Below are 14165 nucleotides of genomic sequence, written 5' to 3'. Positions count from 1 at the left end.
TCTCAAAAAGGTCTCTTGCACTTTACCGTAAAACAAAGAGTACAAGATCTAGAAGCATCATAAAATGGACTAATTCAAAGGTGTAAAAAATTGATTTGTTTAATAATGTTGGTACATATCAATAAATTGTTGCAACCTGAGACAACATTCATCCATTAGCTATGAGCACATGCTTAAAAGTTGTGCAACTCTAAGCTAGTATTCCTCAGAACGGGAAGCCCAGCACTTGCCTGTTCTTGAAACGTGTCATATTTGAATGCATATTATTTGATAACTAGACATCAGCATCCAAAATTAATTTTTAAGATGTGAGTCACCTGGCATTCTGAAGACATTTTACTAAGGTGTGAGATGAGTTTATCCACATCTACTCCAAGGTGTTAAACATCTACCAAATCCTCTTTAAAGTCTCTCAGACTCCTTTGTTACTGGTGTAACATGTGTAGATGTAAATCTGCATGTGTGTGCCCTTTGGTCCCTGAGGACCATCCGGACCAGAAGTCACTATGTACAGCCGGTCCATGAGAAAACGAAGGTGTGCAGAATCATCTGACAACACTGTTAGGGTCTTACTACAACTTGAGATAGGAATTTGAAATGGAAGGCCAGTGGTAACAGTGGGAGCACATCAGAAGTTCCGGCCAATCAGTAAGAGTGCCAAAAAGCAGCAGATTACTGTGGAAGCTTCTGGGTCCTCAGTGACTGTGACAAGGACAGAACGATGCAGTCACTAGACACCAGAGCCATTACCTTCTTAACACAGGTCCATTTGCCGAACCAGTGGGGAACATAAAGATATTCTCTCAAGCTCCGAAAGAGAAGAAGATAACAATATTTGATAAAGAAGGAAGACAGGAGGGAAAAAGAGAGGGACAACAAGGAAAAAGCAAGCCACAGAATAGAAACATCACCTGCTGTAATGAAAGAGAGGCAGGCAACCCCTCCATAGTACAAGGCTTTCATACCACTCAGGAAGAACTTCAAGCATGCTCTGCAAAAATAAGTATGATTCACAACACACAGCTTGGTGTATTATTTTTTATTTAAAAATTGAAAATATGGTTGAATTCAACACAATTTACAAACCATATACAAATTGTAACAAAAATACTGTGGCCTCTCTGTGTACAAAATGAGATCTGTAAGTCACAACTCTAAGAAATGCCTTACAAACAACCGCTCATATTAGATGCATACACCTTCCATTCTTCACACGTGACCCTTGCACTTCAGGCAAAAGCCGACTGCACTTATCTCTGGGCTCCTGAGAAATTACAGCATTTCACAGAGCCTTCTCATCTGTTTTTCCAAGTGTTTTGCAATTGTACTTCCTCATCTGCCCTGCCTCTCAAAAAATACACAACAGAAAAAGCAGCTATTATAAAGTAATTTTTTAGCTGCTTCCAGCCTTGACATCAGGCTAGTGCATCTTGTTGTCAGTCTTCTAAATGCAAATTCCATCCATTGGGTTGCTACTCATGGTGACACAAAGCAGTTTCCCTACTGTTCAATGAGAGGATTCAAAAACCATAAAGCAACTTAAAACGACCAAGAAAAAGGATGGCAAAGCCATAAGCACCCAGAAACCCTCAAAACGAAGGATCCTGTGTTTACTGCCGATAAACCCAGGGTTCCTGGGCACTCTGGTAATGCTGGCAGAGACTGTTCCAATCCTCCAGTACCTTGGAGAAACACCTCTCCTCCCACGCGCTCCCAGACCTCTTCCCACTCCTGTGCGCACACCAAAAATGCCTACAGATCCTGTCAGAGGCATCCAACCTTTGTAACTATGCTAATAAGCACCTCTACATTGCTACGGTGCCAAGAGTAAAATACCATAATGACACACTTCAATTAAATAGTTCTCGATAATGGATCCACCAACATTAAGCCAGTTGAGAGCAATTAGAGAAATGAAGTGGGCCTAATGTCACGGCAGCAGCTACCATGCATTTCCCAGAGATGATATTGGTGATTATGGCAAGCTTTGCACAGCAGCATGTAAGAAGAGAGCTTGTCATCGTGAAGTTATGCCCATGAGCGCTGGATACATGAGGTCTGCAGCATTATCTCATCTCATCATTCAGCGATACCTGTCCCATGCTGGTAGCAACACTCTTCCAAGCACTGTCCTGACCTGCTTAAACAACAGACGTAGTAGAATAAGGCAGGTGTCGCACCCTCAGGAACTCCATTCTCAGGTGAACTTCACCATTCCAGTCTGGAGATCACTGGGTATTTCTTCAGACATACTTGAAAAGGTTGACAAGCTTATGACAAATGACAAAGCTTACAGCATTTGCCATCAGATAAATTGTGGCACCTGACAATGCCGTTTTCAAAGTACTAAGTGAAAGGAGATTTTTTCCAAAACTTTTACTTTGATCCCAAGTCTCACATTTCTATTAGTTTCTGCACCCTAGATTTACAGGGCAGACAGTCATAAAATGAATACAGCACACTGGGAGCAATTTATTATGAGAAAGTTATCAAAATGCTGAGCTTGTTTCCAGGCGTTTATGTCCCATCACTCCAACAGGATAAGTCAACAGTATTTTAATAATGAATAACATCACAGCACACTGTTCACTCAAAAATTCTTGTAAATGATTTAACACAGATGTGCACAACCTGAATCAATTTTCATGTGCAGATATTGTGATACTGGATGCTCAGGTTTTAATGCAAGACAGAGTGCATGACGAATACAAATTTATCACCTTAAGAAAACAATTGATATTAATTTTAGCTTACCTCTTATAAACAGAATCAAAATAGCTAAAGAAAAAAAAACATATGGCTTCTTTTATGCATACAATATTCTGTCTAGAAGGAGAACGGATCAGAAATCCCTTTGCAGGAAACACAGTGCTTGAAAATTTACCTGTTTTTAAGAGTGTAAACAACCATGCTCAAAACCATATTAAAAAAAGCACAATACAGATAAGAAATTTATCATCATAATTCAAGAACTCGTGAATACCCAGTAAAAATACCAACCAGCATGTAAAAGGTAGTAACTGATTTTATATCATGAATAATTGTGTTCCTTACTAGCATGTGAGACTTGAACATCAAAAGTGCAAGTGGATTAAAAAAATGAATTGAATTCATGAAAGATGAATCCATTGGCAACTATTTAGCAAGGCCTTCTATATGTAGCCTCTGAGAAGCTGCTAAGACACTGACTGCAGAGGGGAAGGAATCTCTCTTGGAAGTAAAAATTGAATCCAAGGAGATGTTTCTTGCATACTTTCCTGAAGACGTTTGTAGGCAAATGTAAGAAGCAAGTTACCCAAGAAGATGAGCCTTTTGTCTGATCCAGCATGACATTCCTATGGACATGAAAATTACAAAATTCTTGTTCCACGTGTTTTGCAGTTTGCACAACTGGGCACGTATGAGCTACTATCACGGCTTCGAAAGGCTGAGGCAGCACACCCTGTCAGATACAGGAGTGACAATATCAATCATTTGAAATCTTCTGCATGTTCTGATCCAATCTCATTTTCTCCAAAAGCCTGAACACGCTGACTGTAGTGGTGACTCACGCACAAAATAAACACAATAACCTCTAAAAGAGCTTAAGGGTTAAAAAAGGCAGAAGGAAAGAAAATGAACAGCAAGATCTGTTACATTCAGCTTCTACTACAGTGTGAACATTCTCAGTCTTGCTTTCATCCAGCTGTTCAAGCTGGACCCAACTACAGCTACACGCAGCCACAGAAAGCAGGTATAGATTTGTTTCGTAACATATGCAAGACTTCATAAACCAATTAAGTTCATCTTTGAAGCATCTTATTTAGAATTCCATTAAATCTTGTATGAAGATCCCAAATTCTCAAGTCAGAATGTCAAATCGATGTTTTTAGAATAACACACGCAATCCATACAAATCTCTGCTGGTTTACACCACCACCTGAAGCAGTTAGCATAACACAGCACTACATCAGACGGTCAATTTAAAAATATTGATATCCATAAAATCCTATGTCTTTCAAAATTCATACAGCGTTGAGGGAAAAAAAGGAAGTTTTCCTGCTATGTGCCATCAGCCACCAAACCTATGCTTTCCCGCAAAACTTATTTTTGTCCTTCACTGAAGGAAAGGATGCTTGCCAAGCATAAACCACAGATAAACAGACGATACGTTGCCTTCCCAAGTCTGCTGCTGGAACGCTTCAGTAGCTTTGGTGCATGCTGTTTTTCAAGAGAAGAGTAAAAATCTTGGCCAGCAATGAAGCCAGTGCTTGCACTCCATTTTTGTACACTTTGAGAACCTGAATAAGCGAGGCAGGACTGCACAATGAGAAGGCTGGAGGGGTGGACTTCTTTCGTCTGGCAACGAGGAGGCAAAGAAGCTATGTAACAGCAGCATGCAGCTACTTGGAAGGTAGCAACAAAAATCCCAAACCCAAACTCTCCCTGGTACTAGTGGACAATATTACAAGGGGCAATGGTCACAACCATGGCTTGGGAGGTTCAGGTTGAACATGAGGAAAAATTCTTTCACTAGGAGGTAGTGCAGCACTGGAGCAGGTTACCCACAGAGGCAGTGAATCCCTCTCTTTTGGGAGACTCTTCAAGACACAGCTAGACGCAGCCTTGGCTGGGTGGATCTAGCTTTACCAACAGTCCGGCTTCAAGCAGGAGGCTGGACTAGGTGACCCCAGAGCTCCCTTCCAGCCAACAATTCCACCGCAAAAGCCACAAAATCATCAAAGCAAAGAAACTAAACTATGCTAAATGTAAAGCACTGCATTTAACTGCAGATCATAAGCATCAACAAAAGAAGTTGATGTCAAACAGTTATCAAAATAAAATTTCTTTTCATACTGCACATGTTGTATGAGATACTTACTGAAACAATACATGGAGAACTACATCAACTTTTAATGGAGAGTGTCGACATCGCTTCTATGTTGTTTCCAGATTTTAAATCAAGGTTATACTGACAAAAGTAAATATTGACAAAATTATTTACAGATATTAAAGTTTTTTCCTTCTGTAAACAACAACCACTATGGTAAATGCTTCTTGCAATGAGGTTATGACTCATTCTGCCCTTTGCTGTCTGTCCTCATTCCTTATGCAACAACCCTAATTTATCACCTGTTACCTTGACAGGAAATAATTGCTTGCAACACAGTTAACAGCACATCTTTGGGCAATCATAACTCCATTGGTTATTCTCTTTGGCTACAAACTCACTGCTCCTTACGCAACGATACATTTTTGTGCCTTGCTTTGGCTATAACCCAAATGAAGAAGGTCCATTTCATCACTTAATAATAATTATTATTTGTCTTTCTACAGTTTCCTTGGCTAGAGAATCACCCTGTTGACTACCAGAAGTTATTCAGCTATTCTCCTTAGAGCAGCCTTCATTTTCAGAAGGGTTGTTTCCGCAGAAGACACAACGTTCTCTGCGGTTCAGTCTACACTTTTGGCCAAGTAACTGCAAGCAGGTTTTTTTCTTGCCACTGACAGTACACTTGAATTTCAATGTATGTTGGTGAATTTCCACGTGTAGGCTGCCTTATTTAACTTCCAGAAAAGTTTTAGCTAGTATCTTACATTTACTTCAAAGCAAGCTAAATTTAAAGACTTTGAAATTCAGTGGAAACGTGTGCAGTAACTTCAAGAGGATATGGAAAAGGACTAACCAGGTAATCTGTTTAATACTTACATGATACAAAGTATTAGCACCAGTTAGAGATTATTATAGAAGAATTACATTATTTGTGCTCTTTGAGTTTTAAGCGTTTATCTGCAGTGGTGCCTCAAGCAATTTTTAAAACTAGAGACCTTGAGCCTACATTGGGACTACAAAATCAAAACAGACTGAATTCCAGGAGAAAGAGGGAAGAGATGCCCAGCTAGCAACCAACTCTACCCCTTCTTGAACTTGTGAGCCAACCAATTAATTAATCAAATAAATAAATAAAACAAATACCCGGTCCCTTGGCCCTCTTTTTATGGGGTTTTTGTGTACACGAGGACAGACTAGCAGATCACAGGTAGACCTTATGCATTTATTCAAGACAGTTGATCTGCTCTATGAGGATTTTTTTTTTTCTTCTCTGAACAAGAGACAATAAATGGTTACTCTCGCTACGGACAAGCGGAACAATTTCCAGATCAGCACTGAAGGACACAGGCATGCAGACAAAGAAGTTTCCAGCTGAACAATGCTCACTTCTGTTCTGTAAGATGCAGATCCTTCCGCTTCTTAAATACAACATTTGGTTAAGAGTTTAAGAACACAGCAACTAACTCTTGGAGACATCTTATTCCTAATGACACTTCCTCTCTGCTCCAGCGTCACTGGCACCCCTTGGGAAGTACTAAGGTCAATCTGTTCATGTTACGATTCAGTGAACCCTAAAGGACATCATCACTTAATCAGTCTCAGACTTAAGAATTTCATGAAGAATCTCAGACCATCTTATTCTTTACTTCTTAAGACCAAACACATATTTTGCATGAACATGGGAACAACTGCTGAGCATTCTTTCAAAATTCCTTATTTATCTGTAAAAAGTCCACTATGCCTGCAAATTACTGTTCACTGAATTTCATCAGACACACTACCCAACTGTACCCCCATAACCTTTCAGCATGTTGAGCAGTGAAATATTCAACCTTAATTTGTTATATTGGACACAGCTCATTGTTCTCAGTTTCCAAAACAAGTCAGTGCCAGTTTGATGTGGGAGTTGTGGGAGTGTAAAGAATTGATCTAACTCTGAACTAGATCTTGTTTTGGCAAAAAGAACCCCAAAGCACTCAGTCAATCAACCAACTAAAAATCGGTTATTTCACCCATAATCTAAAATTGCCCACTAGAGTTGAAAAAGTTCCAGACAACATCTGAAATACTATAGAGAAACAGAAATAGGAAAAACAAACAAACAAACAAACAAAAAAAAACAACCCACAACAAACCAAACCAGAGATGTTTCAGTCAGCACAGCAAAACTCGTGCAAAATTTACAGCCGCTGTGTGGGAACAAACCACAGATAAGCATTTGTGGTAAGTACAACAGAGCAATATTAAGTCAAAGCCTTTCCTTGTAATATTGACCATCTGTACTTTTAACCACACATTAAAATACAAATCACATAAATAACTCTTCATTATGAACTCAAATAAATTTCATTACTGACTTCTATATTTGCAATTTTATTTTTAAGTGAGGAAACAGCTGCCACATCCATAATGGGTTATTCCTTCTCAAGGAACGCTGACCAGAATTCAAAGTGAAATAATACAGATACTGAATATGTTAAAAATTTCTTGTGCACTTTAGATAACATCAGAATACTGAGCATCTCCCTCAGCTCTAATGCAGTGGCAAGGACACATAATTAACCAATGCAGTTCTTAATTAAGATTTACTATATTCACAATATTTCTTGCAAGTCCACTTATTTTAGTCAGTAGTAACAGAATAAACAGCTAGTTAAAACAGGAAAGCAGACCAGATTGAGGTCCAAAGTTAGACTGGAGAGAGCCTGTAAGTCTATGGGGAAAGAAGATTTTAGTTTGGTTTTTTGTTGATGTTGATTGGTTGGGTTTTTTTGTTTCCACTTCATTAAAAAAAAAAACACACCGAAATAAAATACTAACATTCTAAACAAACAAAAAAACCCCAGTAAAAATCCAGCACTCTCTATTACTTCCCAGAGCAATAATGTATGTGACAGAAAGGGAGTTAGAAATTGATCATGTTATTTTAATTATTTATATTGCAGTAAAAAAAAATAAAGGTTTCCAGCAAGACTGGCTTCCTTTCCCATAGCAGATGACCAGATGATTCAGTTTCATAGAATCACAGAACGGTTTGGGTTGGAAGGGACCTTAAAGATCATCTAGTTCCAACCCCCCTGCCATGGGCAGGGAAACCCTCCACCACACCAGGTTGCCCAAAGTCTCATCCAACCTGGCCTTGAACACTTCCAGGGATGGGGCATCCACAGCTTCTCTGGGCAACCTGTTCCAGTGCCTCACCACCCTCTGAGTGAAAAATTTCTTCCTTTTATCTAATCTAAATCTCCCCTCTTTCAGTTTAAGGCCATTGCCCCTTGTCTTATCGCTAGTTAATCATAGTTTAATGAACCTATGCAGCTACTTTTATTCCTCTCAATTTTTAAAGAATGTATCCCAGTTCTCCTCCCTATCATTTAGAAAAACTATACATATAAAAAAAAAAATCAAACATTCAGCATTTTCTCAAAAGGAAAATCATTTCATTAGAAGAGTCTCAAATTGCCCTACTTCGTACCTTCTCACAGGTTTTTCCACAACATGCTCATTAAAAAGCTTTCTTGAAATCAGAGAAAATAATTCCATCGTCATGACATGCAGTGGGGTAAAAACAGGCAGACAAGTCAAATGAGCTATCTACAACTACTGCATGGACAAGGATGGTTCTGCCCATCTCATCTGCTCACGTCTCCAAGTTTTCATTCCCTCCTTTAACATCAGCTCTGGCACTTGGCTAGTGCTTCAGCAAGCCTCTCCAGCTCATTAAACCTGCAAAAAAGCCCCAAACCCAACCCAGCAAAAAACCCCAACCAACCAAACCACCTCCCAAACAACCAAATAAAAAACTCCACGTGAACAGATCTCTAACAGCTCTCAGGCTGCAGTTTCACGTCAACCTCAGCCAAACTAACTCCTGGCTGGCATAGTCTCTTACCTCCCTCCGGCTGCATGTTCCTACTCTTTCAGTTGTGCCAGCTTTAACATTCATCAGAACCTGTACAAAACCATTCCAACGAGCTGAATCAGCAGGCTCTCATCCACTGAAGAGAACAAGAAAAATAGCTCTCTGCTCAGCCAACACACCAGGACAGGTTGGTGCATGTTTGAGTGAGCAAGCACAAGGGCTCCAAGAGAGGCCTCAGCAGACACCAGGTAGATCAGCCCAGGCTGCCACCAAACCACAACTTCAGTGACTTCATTCACCAACAAGCTAGACAAGCAGCAGAGCTGACACACGAGAGAGCGCAGAAGTGCACATCCATGAAAGAGATCGCACCTCTAGCAGCGGCAAGCTGTTAGATTCATTTAGCTGGCTTCATCCTACAGTATCTGGCATAGCACAACCATGTCTAACTTCAAGGGAAGATACTACTTCTTCATTTCACAGTCTCCTGTGTTCTGGTCGTCCAATAAAACAGTGCTAATTACATATCTGAGTGTCTACTAAGCCAGAAGCGTTTGTGAACTTTCACCCTTCAACTACCACTTTGCCTTGTACGTGCAGGACAAAGGTGAGCAAATGCCCTTACGCACTTCCATGCATAAGCTGAACGCACCACAAATTTAAATTGCTCACATTCACAATTAGTTTAACACGCTGAAATGCTGAAATTGAGTCTGCTAAGATGCAACTACAACATTTCTTAAAGCCTGCAAAAATATCCAACAGGATTATTTAACACCTATTTACAGTACCACTTTGGCAGCATAACCACTTATTACATGCAAGAAAACCCACTCATTTTCAATAGGTTTGTAAATAAAGGTGTAAAAGAATTGTCAAGTAAGAGAAGAACAGCAAACTCAGCCACCTTGGGTGACACTCTTCACAGATGCCTTAAGAATGCTCCGCTGGGAGTCTTTTTGGTGTTTTCCACTGTAGAGTCTCACAAACAGATGGAAAGAAGGCGAGACAGTCAAAGCAGAACACTATTCATTCACACATACTTTACACCAGTAAAGTAAACAGTGCTGGGCTCATTTCAAAGAGAGGTTGTCAGGACAAAATAATAATAAAAATAAAAAAAGGACACGGGTCCTTTATTATTGATTAGTAAACTTGTGCCAAAGACAAAGACAAACTCTGGGAACAAGCTTTGTTCCACAAGAAGGCAGCAAAAATACAGGTATATAAACTGTAGAACCAATTATGGTTTTTACTAGTAAAAATCTCCAAAAGAAACACCTTTAAAAAACAGACATCATAACTAGTAGCGTGAACATTTAGCTACTGAAGAAACCATACAGGAACCAACACTTTTTTTTTTTTGCACCCTATCCTAAACAAGGCAAAACCCTGCATACATGCTGAGCCACAATGGTTTCAATCGGCTCCTGCTAATCCTGCACCTGCCCGGAAATGGAGGGACATAACTCGGGTCACTGGAAGCCACAGGGCCTGCCTGTTACAGCAAGTTTTCATCTGCAAACCCGCAAATTGCTGTGCTTTTGTCATCTATGAGGGAACACTCAATTTCTTCTCACTCAAATGAATGCAAACCCACACAAACTGTAGAAGTTACTATATTGTAAAGGTTGTACCATAATTATTAAAAATCAGAATATTTGGAATTTAACTTCAAATATGCAGTGTGGCTGAGATCTTCCTTGGAAATAGACCTTGGGAAACGATTCATTCTGGAGGGCATTTTACACTGACAGAAGAAGAAACGCTGCATTCACACCTCAGTGACTACAGAAAGGTGATACACACGTTGCCCCTCAATCAGCAGTGATGTCTGAATTAAATACTTTCAATTCTGTCACGGTCCACTGGATTTCACCACTTCAGATAAAAGCTTGTTGCACCCTCCAAGTCCCTCTGTAAAGACGTATGAATCTGCTTGCTCCCGAGCTGCTGTCTCCATGCCTTCTCGTACACACCAATTCTTGCCTCCTGTTTGCCAAGGCCTGCTGTCCACACCTACACGGAAACGGTTACATGTGGACAACTCCGACACCTAGATGTTCCTCCACCTTCGTACTTCCAAGAAAAATCGGTATTGTATTTCCTGATAAGGCATCTTAAGCGCCTGGAGGTGTCTGTGGGAGACTGAGCGTGTCCGCGTTAGCATCATCTCGGAGAAGGAGCGGGATGTGGGGCTGGCCTCGGGAGCGGAGCCAGCAGGGAGCACGCTGCGGCTCACGCCGGCCCGTGGCTCCGATGCACCTGAGCTGAACTGGCCTGGCCCGGAGTGAAGCCGACCGGACGGCACACACCGGGGCGGCCCCGCCGACGCCGCCCAGCCCCGGGCAGGCATTGGGAGCCGGCCACGGGCCCGGGCCAGCCCAAAGCCCGCGACGCCGCGGCCCGCCGCGCCCCCGCCACTCACCTGCCGCCGAGCTCAGAGCGACCCTCCGGTGCCTCCTGCCGAGCTCCCGCAGCTCCTCCTCGTCCTCCTCCAGCCTCCAGGCTTCGGCCATCGGCGGCAGGGGGGCGGCTGAACGCATTCAAGAAGCAGGGGCTGCCATGTCCGCCCGCGGCCGGGGAGATTCCCGCCCCTGCCGGGCAATGCCGGCGCGTCCCCTCAGCGCGGCCGCCCGGTCCCCGTGATCCCCGGGCCTGCCCCGCACCTGCGCCTTGTCCGCCCCGCTCCTCCTGGCGAGCTTTCAGCCCAGGCCGCTCCGCGCTCCTGCCGGCGCGGCGAGCGGGGCGAGGCGGGAGCCGGCGGGCGGGAGAAGAGGCGGCGGCGGCCTTTCCTGCCCATCCGCGGCTCTCCAGCGTCAGCAGGAAACCCGGCGGCCGCCTGGCACCGCCACAAAAGGGGGCGGAGGAGGCGGCGGCGGGGGGAGGTACCTGGCGGCCGCCGCCGGGCAGCGCTCGGCCGCGGTGGGCATCTCGTGGTGCCCGGCGGGCGAGGGCCGGGGCGGGGCTGGCGCCGCACGGGGGTGACCGTCGGTACCGGGCGAGGGGCATGTGAACCCGAGCAGCCCCGTGCCAAGGGAGAGAAGGGGCAGAGGCGAGGGGCTCTGAGGCGTTACCCCCTCCCGCCGAGGGTACGGAGGTGAAAAGGGCTGTTGCTGCGAGCGGGGCGCAACGCGGGGAGCCCCCGGGGCACCGAGCCGGGCCGGCGGGGTGGAGCCGCCGCCCGGCCCTGCCGCGCTGGGCCCCGGGCCGCCCGCCGGCTTGGGGCTGAGACCAGGCGGGCGTTCAGACGGCGGCCGGCTGTCATTCCCGGCCAGGAGGATGTGTTTCTTGGCGGGGGTTCGCTAGGGTGGTTTAAACCACTTCAGGAGAAGTCATCTTAAGGACACACTTGAACCCGGTGAGGTACACGCTTCCAGCGTAGAGGCGATATGAAAAATCTGGCCATGTTTCACGCTGGACACTTACAAGTCAGGTGTAGTTTTAGCTTCAATTATGTTTTTTTCTGGGCCTCAGTTGCCTGTATCTAAAATTGAAATTATATTGCTTCTTCGCATCTTACGGTTACTGTAAAACCAAGCTGTAAATGTTTTTACAGATGACTCCATATTAGGCACCGCTAAAAGCAGCATATAAGGAAGTTAAATTCAGCTTCAGAGCAGGTAAATAAGGGACAATAAAGTATATGACCACAAATTAGGTCAGGAAAATACAACGAAACATTGTGTGATCTTAATGTTGAGCAACATCTGTGCTGACTCACTGAGCACCGTCTTCTTTGTGCACTGAATAAAGCAGATTGTGCAGGTTGAAAAAACCAGATGTGATCACAAAACTGAAAAGCATATCGTAATGCGTGAATACAAATGATTGTGCATTTCTTAGTGTTTCAGTGCTTGACTTTACAATCGTTGTTCCTTAACAGAAGGTTTTTTCCACTGGAACATTTAGTGTTTAAGGGGTGTAATAGTCACCCTTTAGAAGGACATAAAGCTTTATAAAAAAGGACAAAAGACCCGTAACAAAACTGTATGTACAGCAGGACTATATAACAGACAAATCAAACCTTCCACTACAGGTATGTGTTCTCAAAAGCCTCATGCTTCTGATGTCCTCTGCATAGGTGGACTGCATGATGGTCGAAGGATTTCACCTCACAAATTTCAATACAAGACCAGCGTGCCTTCTAGGGATAACCAGCTGGTTACAAAGTTCCTCAGTGGTGCACTGCTGCCACAGGTGTGTTATAGGGCTGTGCTGCAAAGCCTCACCTGCAATGAAAAGCACAAAAAAAGAAGTTCCAATGCAGAAGGTATGAGGAAGAACAGCAGAAGAGAGGGAAGTTGCTGGTACCTGCATGTGTGAGAGACAAAGACAATTTTCCATGTAAAACAAACAGCACGTGTTGTTTGTATTCTGGTTCTTTGCTGCTGTAGAGCCAAAATGCAGCACTTGTATTCAACTCCTAAGCTCCACGGAGTGACAAGGACCATCCATTTTCCACTTCCTGAATATCTCTTTTTTATACTATATGTTTCACTACTGGTAGGGGAGGAAGGAAAGGAAGCTTGCTATCATGTAAAATTACTAAGGAAGGAAAGAACAGAAATATACCATAGAACATAACATGAATTCAAAGAGCCCAGAAAATTGAATTAAACCTTCTTTTATGGCTGTTGATGAAATTAACACAGAGGCTTCCAAGCATATAAAACTGAAAAATACATTTGGAGAGATCTTAGGCCTAAGAAAAAGATGCTGAACAGAGTAGTTCCAGCTACGACTAAGAAAACACTTCCCAAAATCTAAAATAGAGTAGGGAAGGATCATGCATATTTAATGTTGATGATCATTGAGAGTTGCTTAGAGTTCACAGGGAAAGTCCTACTTGAAAATGAAAGTGCAATATCTAGATTATATAAAGTCATGAAGTCTCTGAAGCAAGTGCTTGGCCATATACCGAGCTCTGCCAGCAGGAAATGCACTCAGGACACGGACTGAGTTTTAGAGCTATAGGAGCTGTTTAAGAAATGTCTGGAACTGATAGAGGACAGGTTTCACCAGGAAGAAAGAGACCAAGCTATGACACAATTCATGTGTGGCTACAAGATTCAGGTAGCAATAACTAGCATACTGCTGGAAACAGTTTCCAAACAGTATTACTGGAAACAAGTGAAAATTCCTGCCATTTAGACGAAATTAAAATGCAAGGCAGCATTGCATGAAATACTTGAATCATATTTCTGAAACATTTATTGCAAAAAACATTCAATAATGTTTTTTATTAACCTCCAAAAGAAGGTTGCTTACCAGTAGCTAGAGTTCTTCAGGGCATGTTGTCTGTGAACGTGCTCACAAAGTGTACAAATGCCACAGGCATTCAAACTCAGAGGTGTGTTTTAGGTTTTAAATGCCTGTAGAACAAGTGTGTGCAGGGTAATATACAGGAATGTGTAAGACAGTACGTTCACATACTCTTCACTTCTCTCAGCTGCAAAATCCGCTAATATGCAAGGACTCTAAGGGAGT

At 42.9% G+C, this 14165-nt stretch overlaps 1 protein-coding gene across 2 annotated transcripts in view; it reads right to left on the bottom strand.

Annotated features, from left to right (window-relative positions):
- SH3D19 (SH3 domain containing 19) overlaps positions 1–11221 on the bottom strand; it is an 87961-nt gene extending 76740 nt beyond the window's left edge. For both annotated transcript variants that reach the window (XM_086611804.1, XM_086611805.1), the window contains exon 1: positions 11104–11221. In XM_086611804.1, coding sequence (XP_086467930.1) covers positions 11104–11221 — 118 coding nt within the window. The remainder of the gene's footprint in view (positions 1–11103) is intronic.
- Positions 11222–14165: the final 2944 nt, after the last annotated feature.

This window comes from Tauraco erythrolophus, chromosome 5 (assembly GCF_009769465.1).
Source record: "Tauraco erythrolophus isolate bTauEry1 chromosome 5, bTauEry1.pri, whole genome shotgun sequence".
NCBI classification, from domain to species: Eukaryota; Metazoa; Chordata; class Aves; order Musophagiformes; family Musophagidae; genus Tauraco; species Tauraco erythrolophus.
Note: the sequence above shows the minus strand (reverse complement) of the source record. Positions and strands in the feature narration are given on the sequence as shown.